Consider the following 13,547-nt stretch of genomic DNA (forward strand, 5'->3'; position numbering starts at 1 on the left):
GCTGAGAGTTACAATCAATAGACTGTAGGATAGGAGTGACAGATGTCATGGGAGTTTATACTGAGAGTCATAGTCAATAGACTCTAGAGTAGGAGTGACAGGTGTCATGGGAGATTAGGCTGAGAGTCACAGTCAATAGACTCTAGGGTAGGAGTGACAGAGCTAGATGTCACGGGAGTTTAGGCTGAGAGTTACAATCAATAGACTGTAGGATAGGAGTGACAGATGTCATGGGAGTTTAGACTGAGAGTCATAGTCAATAGACTCTAGAGTAGGAGTGACAGGTGTCATAAGAGTTTAGGTTGAGAGTCACAGTCAATAGACTCTCGGGTAGTAGTGACAGAAGCTAGTGAACGAAGGATTAAGAGACCCTTATCTTTTTAATTACCAAGCGCATCTTATAACTCCACGACGTTTTCTATTGTGACTATGGTAACTGCTGTTATTGTCTCGCAGCGGATCGTGAGGGTCGGCAAGGGGTATTTTCGTAAGCTGTAATCAATTGTTTTTATTTTCGTAATAATGTATTTGAAATAAATAAAAAAAGTAAATTCGTAGACATGGGCAATGTGTTATATGTAATCAGCTACTTTATTCGTCCGTAACTTGTACAAAGATCTTATTTTTTTGTAAGTGTATACAACATTTTTTCCACATTAAATGTCGTAATTCGTACACAACTTCTAATTTGGATTCTTAAACACAAGTTATCAAATATATTATAAAAATGTAAAATGTAATTAGAAATTTGCTTTATCTGTAACGTGTAAAAACTATTTTTTACTGTAAATGGAACTTTCATTTTATTTTCTGTAAAAACGTAGAATGTCTGTTTTTATTTCTTGTAACCTGTACCAGGTACCCCCCCTCCCCCGCGTCATGTAGGCGCTAGTATACATCAAAGCCAGTGTGACATTTTTTTAAATACTGTGGATGATTGTATACCACTGGCCGACCAAAGACCTCAGTCGTTGGTGTATTCAAACTGGTTGTAAAGCGTGTTAAATAGTACACGATATCCAACATAAAAATGTACATTGTCGCGTCTCCATGCATATTTCAGTGTTTCGGGTTTAACCGTATATGGTCACTTAAATATCACAATGTGAGTATACAAATACATCTATCACATTTCAGTGTATTAGACCATGTCCTTATATGGTCACTAACCTGACTCAAGGTCAGAGCGACATTTGCCTGGTTGACCCTTGACCCATCATAGTCAATGGGACCGTTCAATTTCAGTCAAGCATGTATATTGTCAAGCATTAGCACTGACATGGATATCCACGGCAAGGTAGCGATCGTGACTGGTGGTGCCGATGGTATCGGACGAGCCATTGTTGAACAGTTACTGATCAAAGGTGCTAAAGTAAGTATACATTTCAATCCACAAAATCATGCGACAATAAGCTTTCTCAAGAGCCATGTCATTACGCATGTCCAACAGAATATCAGCAACTCTGAGAGAAAAGGTTGATTGGTTAATAACGAGTATAGATTACGGCTATCGATAGACTCATAATTAGTGTTATGACGTAGTATGTAACATTGATCTCTAATCGCCGCTTATATAGCATCCCGGTGACTGATGACGTCAGGTATAGTCAAGATATTGACGGTCGGTTTATTACGAGACTAGCTAGTAAACACCCAGGTAAACAGTCCGTCTACAACAATATAAAACCTTCGATATATTACACCCATAATTTAAAAAAATAAGAATTTTAAAAGAGCGTTTTCATTATTTATTTATATCAAATATCGAACCACATCATCAAAGTATTTTGTTGACGTCACATTTAATGATTGACATTTTCATACCAGGTTACACTGTAGATGGCGCTCTTCGCGTTGCTCCGACATTATTTTGTCACGAGTTACGTTTTTCATAATACATTACCCACAATTCCAGTCATTTTATCGCATTTCATTCGTATAGGCTGTAACAATTTTAGACGTTAATGTTGAGACGGGAGAAAAGACACTGGAAGAACTAAGACAAGAATATGGAGAAGACAGATTGGTGTTTGTCAAATGTGACGTCAGCGAGGCTACACTGCTTGAAGGTGGATGCATATACATATTTGTATATATTATTTTGATTTCAGGCAATGTCCTCAGAAATGGCAAATATAGAAGAAGGCCTGACAATATTATAAAATTTAGGCTTTATATTACATGTCTAACTCCCTGGATGAAATTGTATTTTGCCGGTCATCATGAAATAAGGTTTAGGACTAGTTATTGACAGTTACATAAATCTAGTTAGAGAAGTTATTTATTAGTCAGTTGTAGTTAATTATACTAATATTACTGAGTGGTATTGACTTCACATCCGTCAGCAGTAGTTACTCTAATACTCTTATTAAATAGTGGCAGTTACTTCATATTAATCAGTGCTTTTTACTAAGTATTAATTAGTGGTAATTACTTCCCATTAGTTAGTGGTGGTTACTTTATATTAGGGACTAGTCATTGGTACTTCATATTAATTAGAGGCAGTTACTTTATACTAGTATTCACTTAATAATACTGGTTAATAAATGCTAGTTACCTCACGTTAGTCAGTGGTAGTTACTTTATATTAGCGGTAGATAGTTTACTCTAAATAATGTAACAACCAATAAATTATATCATTGCTATTATTTTAAAATATCCGCAATAAATTGACATTCCTTTGTGTGTTTGACCAGCTGCGTTTGCATCAACAAAGTCACGTTTTGGTGGACTGGATATTGTGTGTAATAATGCTGGCATTGGAAATGAATTTAAACTAGATCTGTGCGTGGCAGTTAATTTGGTAAGTATAAACGTGATACAATGCACTTTGTTCAGGTTTAGAGATCGAATTGAACAATGTCACATGATTTCTACAGTTAGTGTACTAGTAAATATTGATGTCAACGACCTTATCTAGAATAAAGAAATATTGTGATTGTATGACAATTTTCAATGTTAAAGGACGCGCCGCGTCCTGTTCAATATGGGAATCATAGCGACGTACACGTACACGTTTGTTTACATAAAAATTGAACACGCGCTGCGCGACGACCACCGCCCTTTAATGTTTAGATCATCGATTCAGTATTCAGAATATCGTAACACCCACAATTACATTATGTCATGGGTATATCGTGTTAACGTGAGATCATTGCCCTTTCATGACAAATCATGAGAAATAGTGTACGCCCGCAACGACCGGAGTGAATATAATTTGGATAGTAATCACCCCCTGCGCTTGCCAGAGGGATAGTTTCATGTATTTTTAAGTGTATCTCAGATTGGTAACAGTGCCATGAAACAGTCTTGTCATTATGTAGCTCTATCGTTAATTGTAGTTGCGATATTATGAGGTTATTACGAGGATACCTCAAAGTATGCACGAAGACAGTACAGCGGGAGTATCGACCAGCGGAGGTAGATGCAACGGCGTACTCTCTGAGTGAATATTTTGAGGTATCCTCGTAATAACATTATTATTATACAACTTTTCCATGGATACATCATGGAAATGCCCAAATCCATAATCGGCGAACTTATTAGTGTGGAGTCCGGTCAAACTCTGGTGGCAGCCATGTTAGTTTTTATTATTATTATTAGAGGACGCTTACGCGCGTAATCATTCCATATTTGGAATTCGCATTTCCTTATATGGTTGGATGAAAATACCCCGTAAAATACCACAAAATAACGACACGATGTAACTTATGGCGTTATGGTGACAGATGTATAATAATAAGGCATATTCACATCAACATAAAAATGTTGTAAAACCAGCTTTAAATATTGAGTACGAGATTCGATAGGGCTAAAATTATAATAGATTATTATTCCCTGTCATAAAATGTATTCCGTATTATCCGCTGATTATGTTTGAAATCTTTCGATAATAGAATGCATCTACATCTACATAATAGTATAAATAAATAAATAAATAAATAAATAAACAAACAAACAAACAAACAAACAAACAAATAAATAACCAAACACGCACGCATTTGCTCCACACGAACGTCGGACATTACCAACGCAACCACCGTTCATGCAGAACGTGCATGGGTGCGTGTCAATGGTGCCCCTGGTAAAGATTCAATCCTTGTAATTTTCACTCAGACAGCTGTGATCAGAGGTACATATCTCGCTGTAGAACACATGGGGACAAAGAATGGGGGAAATGGAGGCGTGGTTATAAATACTGCATCTACATCCGGTGAGTAATGATGAAGTTATTTTCATTGTTTGCATTCAATGTTCACATCACATCATTGTGAAATCGGTGTTCATGCCCCTGTCTGTACATCATTAGACGCCATTCCATTTCATTGTCACCGCTGCTGTGATTTTGCAGAAAACATATACTTTTCTAACAAATACCGCTGAGGGAAGAAAACAAATCTGACAGTAATATTGGAGATTTGTGTATTTTATGAGGCCGTAAATAAAACATGAACACAGCAAGTTTGAAATGTAAATCGTAGGGATGACTGTTACAATAAATATTCTCGATTGGTGAGTTAAAACAACAAGAGTCAAGTGATGATGTTCGGGGTTTAAAGAGCGGTGGTCGCCCCCGGGAAGTGCAATACGGGTATATTGCCGCCCGACTGGGGTGTAATTTCACGTTATTTTGTTTAGAAGTGGGTGGTCACTTAATCAATGTTTTGGTTTAGAAGTGTGTAGCATTTATTTACTTTTCAAAGGTTCTTATATTCAAAGCCAAATACCGGAAAAGGCTGAATAAAATGTGTCGCCCGGATGCGCTCACTGGTTGCGAAAGTTGTGAACTGGGTGTGTGTTTTTTTCGCTGAAAACACTTGTGTTTAGAAGTGGGTATATAAATAGAAAAAAATGGTTTAGAAGTGAGTATGGTTTACGAGAGGTGGGCTGCACACCCTTAGCCACTTAATGTGGAAGTAGCCCCCCCCCCCCCGGCGGTCGCCGCGCCGCGTCCTGTTCGATATGGGACTCATAGCGACGCACACAACGCGTGGAAAATACATTGTTTACATGAAATTTAAAAACGCGCTGCCCTTATCGGCTTTTTGTACTACAGAAAAACTACTAGAAATGCGTGTCCAATTTACTTTTATTTTCACTACCATTATCGAGCCCAAATATACGCTATTCAAAACTATTAATGTTGAAAAAAATAAGACTACTACTGAATCTCACTATCAGAAATGATGAGAATTCTCAATTTTATTGCCAATATCGAGCTGTCTTGTGATGCAATTTCACCACCAACGAAATGCGAATTGCAATCCTAATTCCTTCTTTTCTGTTGGTGAGTTTCAGCAGACTTTATTCTTACCAATATACAATGTACTCTCCGTTCATTGTTGGATTTTGTGTATTTTTTAGGATTTTACGCCATACCTTTATCGCCAATTTACGTAGCTACAAAACATGGCGTTGTTGGATTCACTCGAAGTGTCGCTGTAAGTATTCCAATCTTATGTCAAATGATTTTTTTAGAAAATGTTTGCGCCCTCGTACTGCAACAGTGACTATATTTATTTGTGTTCTGTTTTGTTCTGGGTGATTGTTATTCCCTCGACGCTGTTCTTTGATACGTTCGTCCTAAACTGGGTACACGTTTCTATGTGAGGGTTTAAACTTAGCATTATGGTGACTCACCCCTTGTACATATCCTATGCTAGTCAGTTCTACGTGATTATAAATTATTGGTTAAATTGTGTATTTTTAAAAGGCTGTTTTTTTTAAATGATGATCTTAATTGTCATTTCAGAAAGAACCAATGGTAGTAGATAATGGCGTGCGTGTGTCTGCCATATGTCCAGGGGTTACCAAAACATCCATCATCGATTTAAAAGACGTGGACGAGAAGAGTCGCTATGGAAACATACTGCGTAAGGTCTTTAAAAACCCACAAGGCATGACGTAAGTTACATGCGATTAATATATTTCTAGCTTCGGTGTCTTACATTCTTACAGCATGTATATAAATGCTGCCAGTTCACTTTCACCGATTCATCGTAAAATATGAATGTTCTACATTACTGTTCTCAACATTTGGCAATATACTAGTATATCGTGACTAATAATTTGAGGTATTTTAACATATTTTCAAACCCAAAATCTTGACAAATAAGTTAAGTCTGTACGTGTTATGATTCTATCAGTGTTTTGTTTGTGGCCGCTATAGTCTATTGCAGTACGTGTCACGTGACACCTTGTTTGAGGCTATAGATTTTGTCCGTCTATTATCGCGTACACGTTTAATGAAATCACCGTTGTAAATGTCTGGTACATTTTTCTTCCTTCAAAGAAATTTATTAATATCTGTTTTGTTTTGTTTGCAGGCCTACAGACGTTGCCATCAGTGTGATAACTATGATAGAAGATACTAAATACGACGGTAGTACGTGTATGGTGACTCATAAAACGCCACTAGAAATTGTAGATCAGCCAAATATTGTGATGACATGACCAGAGCATTGACACTTTTCCCGGAAAGTCAGGGTTGACATATGACTGTATTATCACACCGCTACATTTGGTGTATGTGGTTGAGAACTACTGATGTATTGAACGTAGCTCCTATAAGAAGAGGTAATAACATGTCGGAAAAATAACATTTCTGTATGTTTCAAAACATTGGACATGAAAACAGAAGAGAAGAGATTTTTGCTAAACGAAAATACCAATTATTTTGTATATTCAGTTCCCACTGTATGTAAAATTAGAGTAATAATTTGCTCACCACAAGCTAGAATTGTGTTCAATACAGGTCAACATAAAATCCCGTAATGGCGATGTATATATGTGATGGTTGGAGTAGTGAAATGTAAGTTAAAATAACAAATTTAAAAGTCAAATAATGCCGAAGGTTTAAAATAAATGGTAAACAATAAGAATTAAAAATCAGTATCGTGGTCGATCATAGTCATTTATCGTTGTCGGTGTAAACAAAGTGTCACTGAATTTACTTGAGGAAATTTACTGTTTTTCGACAGCAGAGTAAGATACAATTATAATGCCTATAAGTATTGATTAAACCAAAACTGAATCCCGTTTACATAGCATCCACACATACACAATTAAGATTCAATCGATTATATGCATAGTGTTTTATCCATATACATTCATGTATATGACAGTAATTTTATCATTACGAGAATATTATATTAAACATATACGTCTACGTGCTATTCATAGTTAGCTGCATTCAGGGTAATACGTATTGTGTAGCTTCACGTCGAATACTCGTTAATTTTGGTAAGAGTATCTAAAATGGGTTAATTTGGGATAACTTTTTAGTCATCTACTTGGCTGAAATATCACGACGTTTCCATAAATACATGAAAATACAACGACGTTACAAGAGAATCAACTAGGATAGAAGGCATGCAAAGGGTGATGTGTTAATTCACATTTAATAACATGTTCTATGGATGAAAAATAAAACAAAAATAATAGTCAAGGTGGGTTACACACATTTTATCCGAGTGTGCTAGGTGATTAAATGAAAAGTAAGGATTCGAGCCTAGCGTTTAGACGGGCATAGCTCGACATGCGCAGAGGATGGTACATGACCTAAAAAGGTTCATTTAGGTTTTCGTGAAACATCACGTTCATTCATCTGAAAGCAGTAAATGGATTAGGTCGGTGTTGTACTTGAACAGGGGCTGATTTAGTTACAATACATATCACTTATGACTATTCCTTGGTCGCCAAGTTAAAATACACTTATGGGTACCACGATCACATGACACATTTAACCAGTCAACTATGCTATTAATATATTCACTGAAAAAAACAGACGTGGATCAACACAATGTGTACAAAGTCCACCATCGCGCTATTATTGAATAAACATTTATCATATACACCTGTTTCACGTGTTCCGTTGGCACATTGTCAATCGGACTAGGGTGGGGCGTAACGACGAAGGCATGTCATATAGATATGTATGTAAAATTACTGCAAATGGGTAAACAAATAATGTGAGAGTATAAAAGTGGTATATCCAGAATATATCATAATGTGAGAGTATAAAAGTGGTATATCCAGAATATATCATAATGTGTGAGTATAAAAGTGGTATATCCAGAATATATCATAATGTGAGAGTATGAAAGTGGTATATCCAGAATATATCATAATGTGAGAGTATGAAAGTGGTATATCCAGAATATATCATAATGTGAGAGTATAACAGTGGTATATCCAGAATATATCATAATGTGAGAGTATAAAAGTGGTATATCCAGAATATATCATAATGTGAGAGTATAAAAGTGGTATATCCAGAATATATCATAATGTGAGAGTATAAAAGTGGTATATCCAGAATATATCATAATGTGAGAGTATAACAGTGGTATATCCAGAATATATCATAATGTGAGAGTATAAAAGTGGTATATCCAGAATATATCATAATGTGAGAGTATAAAAGTGGTATATCCAGAATATATCATATAAATATGTTATGTCAATTGTTACAATTATATTATTCGTGTGTGTATTTTTAAGAGGATGATGAACAGTCATTTTAACTAAATAAACCGAAATAAAGAAAGATTATTAGCGTTTAGCGATTAGTGTTGAAAACTACTAGTATGTGTTTAATTATATGCTTTGGTCGCCAGGTAATCCCTTTGGCAAACATTATCGTATTCTCCTATATTAAGTTTTCAGATGATAATAGGTTGTTATAGTAGCATGTTTGGTAATAAAGAATGTCCGAATCACAGATCACTTATTAACTCGTTCTTCCCGGGTTATCTTAAAATGGCGGTTTGTTGTTTATCGGTATCCATGGTTCTGTGACGTCGATCCATTGCAAATCCTAGACCCGCTGTGAAGCACCCATTGCTCAAGACGTGACCAAGGAAGGCCTGTAACCAATCTTCATCAAAATATGGATCACGGACTATTATCGTGGACACAACTCCGGTTACTGCGATAGTGTTTGTAACGCAGGCACACTTCACAGAGTATGTTCTAGAACCAAACTACCTCGGATCTGACTTTTACCGATCGTATGGAATCTGTTTGTTAACGTACATGGTATGGAGGTGTCAGAACAGATTAAAATGGACCCGCTACCACATGCTGTTCACATCGTGGACCAGGCAGTTAAACCACCAATAAGACGAAATACAGGTGACATGAAATCCATAAACAAATGTGAAGAGTGCAAAGAAAGAGACTGTAACGTAAGTTGTGTTGAATGTTCATGTAACTTGTGTATAATCTGTTCTACTGGTCACCAGGCAACTACAGGCCACCATTTGACAGTGCAGACAGAGGTTCCAAAGTCCACAAAAACTGAGTATGCGCAATGTCCAACCTTATGTAGTCTCCACAAAAGCAGCGTGCTGAATACTTTTTGTGATACTTGCAAGGTGCCAGTTTGCAGTGTCTGTCTGATAATGAGTCACCCAAGTCCTGATCACCAGCACAGGAAACTAGAAGATGCCGTCACAGAGCTCATTGAAAGTCTTGACCGTGAGGAAAACAAGTTGCATGCACTACAAGAGAAGGTGCAGAAAAATAAGCTCGATGCACAAAAAAGGCTGGATATGCTGTATGAGAAATGTGATAATGAGTACACCAAAGTTGATCAATATTTAAGCGTTGTTGTTGAGAAGATAACTGAAGCTACAGAGAAACTGAAAGCAAGACAGAGAGCACAGGCACAGGAGCTTAAACGCTCACTGAATCTGAAATATGAGGGAATCTCGAGGTCTTTAAAGAGTAAAGTAAAAGAGCTGGAATTCAGTGAAAAGGACATCGACATGACATTTCTTTTGATTAATAGCATTCGTGAATCTGAAAACCATCCACGGTTGGCGCATGCGTGGAAGATACTGCAGGATTACGAGTATCGTAGGAGTACAACTGCTTCAAACACAGATTATTGTGACGAGGAGAGATACGCTTATTTTCAGCAGAACCAAACCGCTTTTGATATTGTTGATAGTATCAGTGAGATTCAATGCGATTTGGGAATCATAGAAGAAAGGGTGGAAGACCAGGAAGGGAGGGAGATGGGGGGCCTAAGAGAACATTCAGGTCTGAAACATATGGGTTTGTACAAAAAGACACTGACACGGGCTAGTTTGCCACAACACAAGGATTTGTCCATGGTAAACACACTGGGAGAGTCTCACTATACTACTATGAAAGGTGGACCACATGATTTATCAGAAACCAGGGAAACAAATAGCACCAAGACATATATGAATTATCCTCGTTCTAGAGATACCGCTGAAGGTCAAACAAGGGATACATATGTCGAGATGGGAGGAAAACAGCCTCGTTCACGCCTTGAGGGAGAAGCCCAGCCTGTAACTGATGGAGGATATATCAGCACTGAACAACCTGTTGACGTAAATGAAAGGATGGAATCACCACATCATAACATATATGAATCAATTCCTGCTAAGGAGCGAATAATCAAGTGTGGCTATGAAGGAGGATTGCAGCAACGAATCAGTAAACGACCAAATGACAACACCCTACTTGTAGACAGAATTACACAAATAAATGAGATCAAAGCTTGCATGAATGAACCGATGAAAAAGGGGGATACTTGGTACCTACTCCGTGTTCCTTGGTTCAACAGATGGAAGAAGTTTGTTGGATATGACAATACAACCCATGAAACCATTTTGCAGGATCAGCCTCCGGGAAAGATCAACAATGCATTTTTATTCCGCCGCCAGAGTGAAGAACTGAGAGACGGTCTTGTTGAAGGAAAGGATTACATCTTAGTACCACCAGAAGCATGGAACAAGTTGTCACTTTGGTATGGTAGAGTGGAAGATCAAAAACCAGTCCAAAGAGCTGTCATTCGCACGTCTATACGTAGAAAGCTGACTGTCAAAGTGTATTAATATTATAGAGAATAGTAATAAATAGAATTATTGAGACAAATAAGGAATACACATACACAATTAGCTATAAACAACTTTATCAGCTTCATGCATTCATTGTTGAAAGTATATTTAAGGAACTCATTTTTACAATATTATCGGAAGTATACGTATTTGATTGTCACTGTGTTACTGTTACTTACAACATATGTACCAATTGGCACTAAAGCATATTACAATTACTCATTTAATGAATGTCTTTAATGATGGCATGTCTATATATAATCACAAAACCATGTTGTATACATGCATATGTGCCATACTGTACTCAGCTTTTATTTAGTATTGATATTTCATAGCCATAGAGCGTAACTCACTTTCTTGAAGGTAGGATTCCCAGTTTAGTCATGTAAGTCAAAGAAGAGACAGGCGAGTTAGGTATTTGCCGTCCTATCTTTCTACTATTTTCAAGCTTATTGAACAAATATAGAAACTGACAGTCAAACCATTAAACAAATCTTTTTGTTTAAATATCCGGGTGTCTGGTTTGATCCAAATTAAAATTGGTATATTTACATAAATAGAATTTATAATAAAATATCGTAATGGTCAGACTAATTCTCACAATTGACACTACTATGCGATGGTGGTACAACTATTTAACTACGCCAGGATTATTTGTCTGTGTGAATGATATGCTGAAGTCTTTGAAATTGTTATCATGTAAAGAGCGAGCTGACTTTCACAAAGCATACTTATTTCAAACTAATACATGGGCATTTGCCATCATATCTTTCTACTATTTGTAAGCCTATTAAACAAGTACATAAATATCACACACGTCACAAATACGTGTGTTTTATTCCTTCGGCAAAAAAGTAATCCAGGTAAACAAATGTTTCTGCATTACTTCTCTGCTGTTATTTCGATCGGTCTAACCCGTCGTTCAAATTTCACTGAATGTAAGATGTTTTTTTTCTTATATTCATGTATGTTTTCATTACTATCTGTATTTAGTTTTTTTAAAACTTTTGTATTAGTATTTGTTTATGTTATATGCATATATCTTTTCATAACACGATCATTGTGGAAAACAGTTCTAGTTGTTTCAAGGCTAGCATGTTTGATAAATAGTTTTCGTCATAGTCAATATACTCTGGGTAGGAGTGACAGAGCTAGGTGTCATGGGAGTTTAGACTGAGATTCACAGTCAATAGACTCTGGGGTAGGAGTGACAGAGCTAGGTGTCATAGGAGTTTAGACTGAGATTCACAGTCAATAGACTCTTGGTAGGAGTGACAGAGCTAGGTGTCATGGGAGTTTAGACTGAGATTCACAGTCAATAGACTCTGGGGTAGGAGTGACAGAGCTAGGTGTCATGGGAGTTTAGACTGAGATTCACAGTCAATAGACTCTGGGGTAGGAGTGACAGAGCTAGGTGTCATGGGAGTTTAGACTGAGATTCACAGTCAATATACTCTGGGGTAGGAGTGACAGAGCTAGGTGTCATGGGAGTTTAGACTGAGATTCACAGTCAATATACTCTGGGTAAGAGTGACAGAGCTAGGTGTCATGGGAGTTTAGACTGAGATTCACAGTCAATAGACTCTGGGGTAGGAGTGACAGAGCTAGGTGTCATGGGAGTTTAGACTGAGATTCACAGTCAATAGACTCTTGGTAGGAGTGACAGAGCTAGGTGTCATGGGAGTTTAGACTGAGATTCACAGTCAATAGACTCTTGGTAGGAGTGACAGAGCTAGGTATCATGGGAGTTTAGACTGAGATTCACAGTCAATAGACTCTGGGGTAGGAGTGACAGAGCTAGGTATCATGGGAGTTTAGACTGAGATTCACGGTCAACAGACTCTGGGGTACGAGTGAGAGAGCTAGGTATCATGGGAGTTTAGACTGAGATTCACAGTCAATAGACTCTGGGGTAGGAGTGACAGAGCTAGGTATCATGGGAGTTTAGACTGAGATTCACGGTCATAGACTCTGGGGTAGGAGTGACAGAGCTAGGTATCATGGGAGTTTAGACTGAGATTAACAGTCAATAGACTCTGGGGAAGGAGTGACAGAGCTAGGTGTCATGGGAGTTTAAACTGAGATTCACAGTCAATGGACTCTGGGGTAGGAGTGACAGAGCTAGGTATCATGGGAGTTTAAACTGAGAGTCATAGTAAATAGACTCGAGGATAGGAGTGACGGGGCTAGGTGTCATGGGAGTTTAGGCTGAGAGTCACTGTGAATAGACTCTAAGGTAGGAGTGACAAGTGTCATGGTAGTTTAGGCTGAGAGTCACAGTCAATAGACTCTAGGGTAGGAGTGACAGAGCGAGTTGTCATGGGAGTTTAGACTGAGATTCACAGTCAATAGACTCTGGGGTAGGAGTGACAGAGCTAGGTGTCATTGGAGTTTAGACTGAGATTCACAGTCAATAGACTCTTGGTAGGAGTGACAGAGCTAGGTGTCATGGGAGTTTAGACTGAGATTCACAGTCAATAGACTCTGGGGTAGGAGTGACAGAGCTAGGTGTCATGGGAGTTTAGACTGAGATTCACAGTCAATAGACTCTGGGGTAGGAGTGACAGAGCTAGGTGTCATGGGAGTTTAGACTGAGATTCACAGTCAATAGACTCTGGGGTAGGAGTGACAGAGCTAGGAGTCATGGGAGTTTAGACTAAGATTCACAGTCAA

At 37.7% G+C, this 13,547-nt stretch overlaps 1 protein-coding gene across 1 annotated transcript; it reads left to right on the forward strand.

Moving 5' to 3' along the window:
• The first annotated feature begins 1,223 nt into the window (after positions 1 to 1,223).
• On the forward strand, positions 1,224 to 6,665 carry LOC100367026 (15-hydroxyprostaglandin dehydrogenase [NAD(+)]-like). Its single transcript, XM_078012930.2, has 7 exons — positions 1,224 to 1,372; positions 1,943 to 2,069; positions 2,697 to 2,803; positions 4,117 to 4,213; positions 5,365 to 5,441; positions 5,753 to 5,904; positions 6,327 to 6,665. Exons 1-7 carry the CDS (start codon positions 1,226 to 1,228, stop codon positions 6,451 to 6,453), a joined length of 834 nt encoding a protein of 277 aa, XP_077869056.1. The 5' UTR covers positions 1,224 to 1,225; the 3' UTR covers positions 6,454 to 6,665.
• The last annotated feature ends 6,882 nt before the right edge of the window (positions 6,666 to 13,547 follow it).

Source organism: Saccoglossus kowalevskii, chromosome 12 (assembly GCF_978046115.1).
Source record: "Saccoglossus kowalevskii chromosome 12, keSacKowa6.1, whole genome shotgun sequence".
Taxonomy (NCBI): Eukaryota; Metazoa; Hemichordata; class Enteropneusta; family Harrimaniidae; genus Saccoglossus; species Saccoglossus kowalevskii.

Excerpts from the sequence above, each read along its gene's own strand:
- LOC100367026 (XM_078012930.2), top strand. The coding sequence starts at position 1,226 with ATGGGACCGTTCAATTTCAGTCAAGCATGTATATTGTCAAGCATTAGC. Across the intron at positions 2,070-2,696 it reads CGAGGCTACACTGCTTGAAG|CTGCGTTTGCATCAACAAAG; the intron begins GTGGATGCATAT and ends GTGTTTGACCAG. Across the intron at positions 5,442-5,752 it reads GATTCACTCGAAGTGTCGCT|AAAGAACCAATGGTAGTAGA; the intron begins GTAAGTATTCCA and ends TTGTCATTTCAG.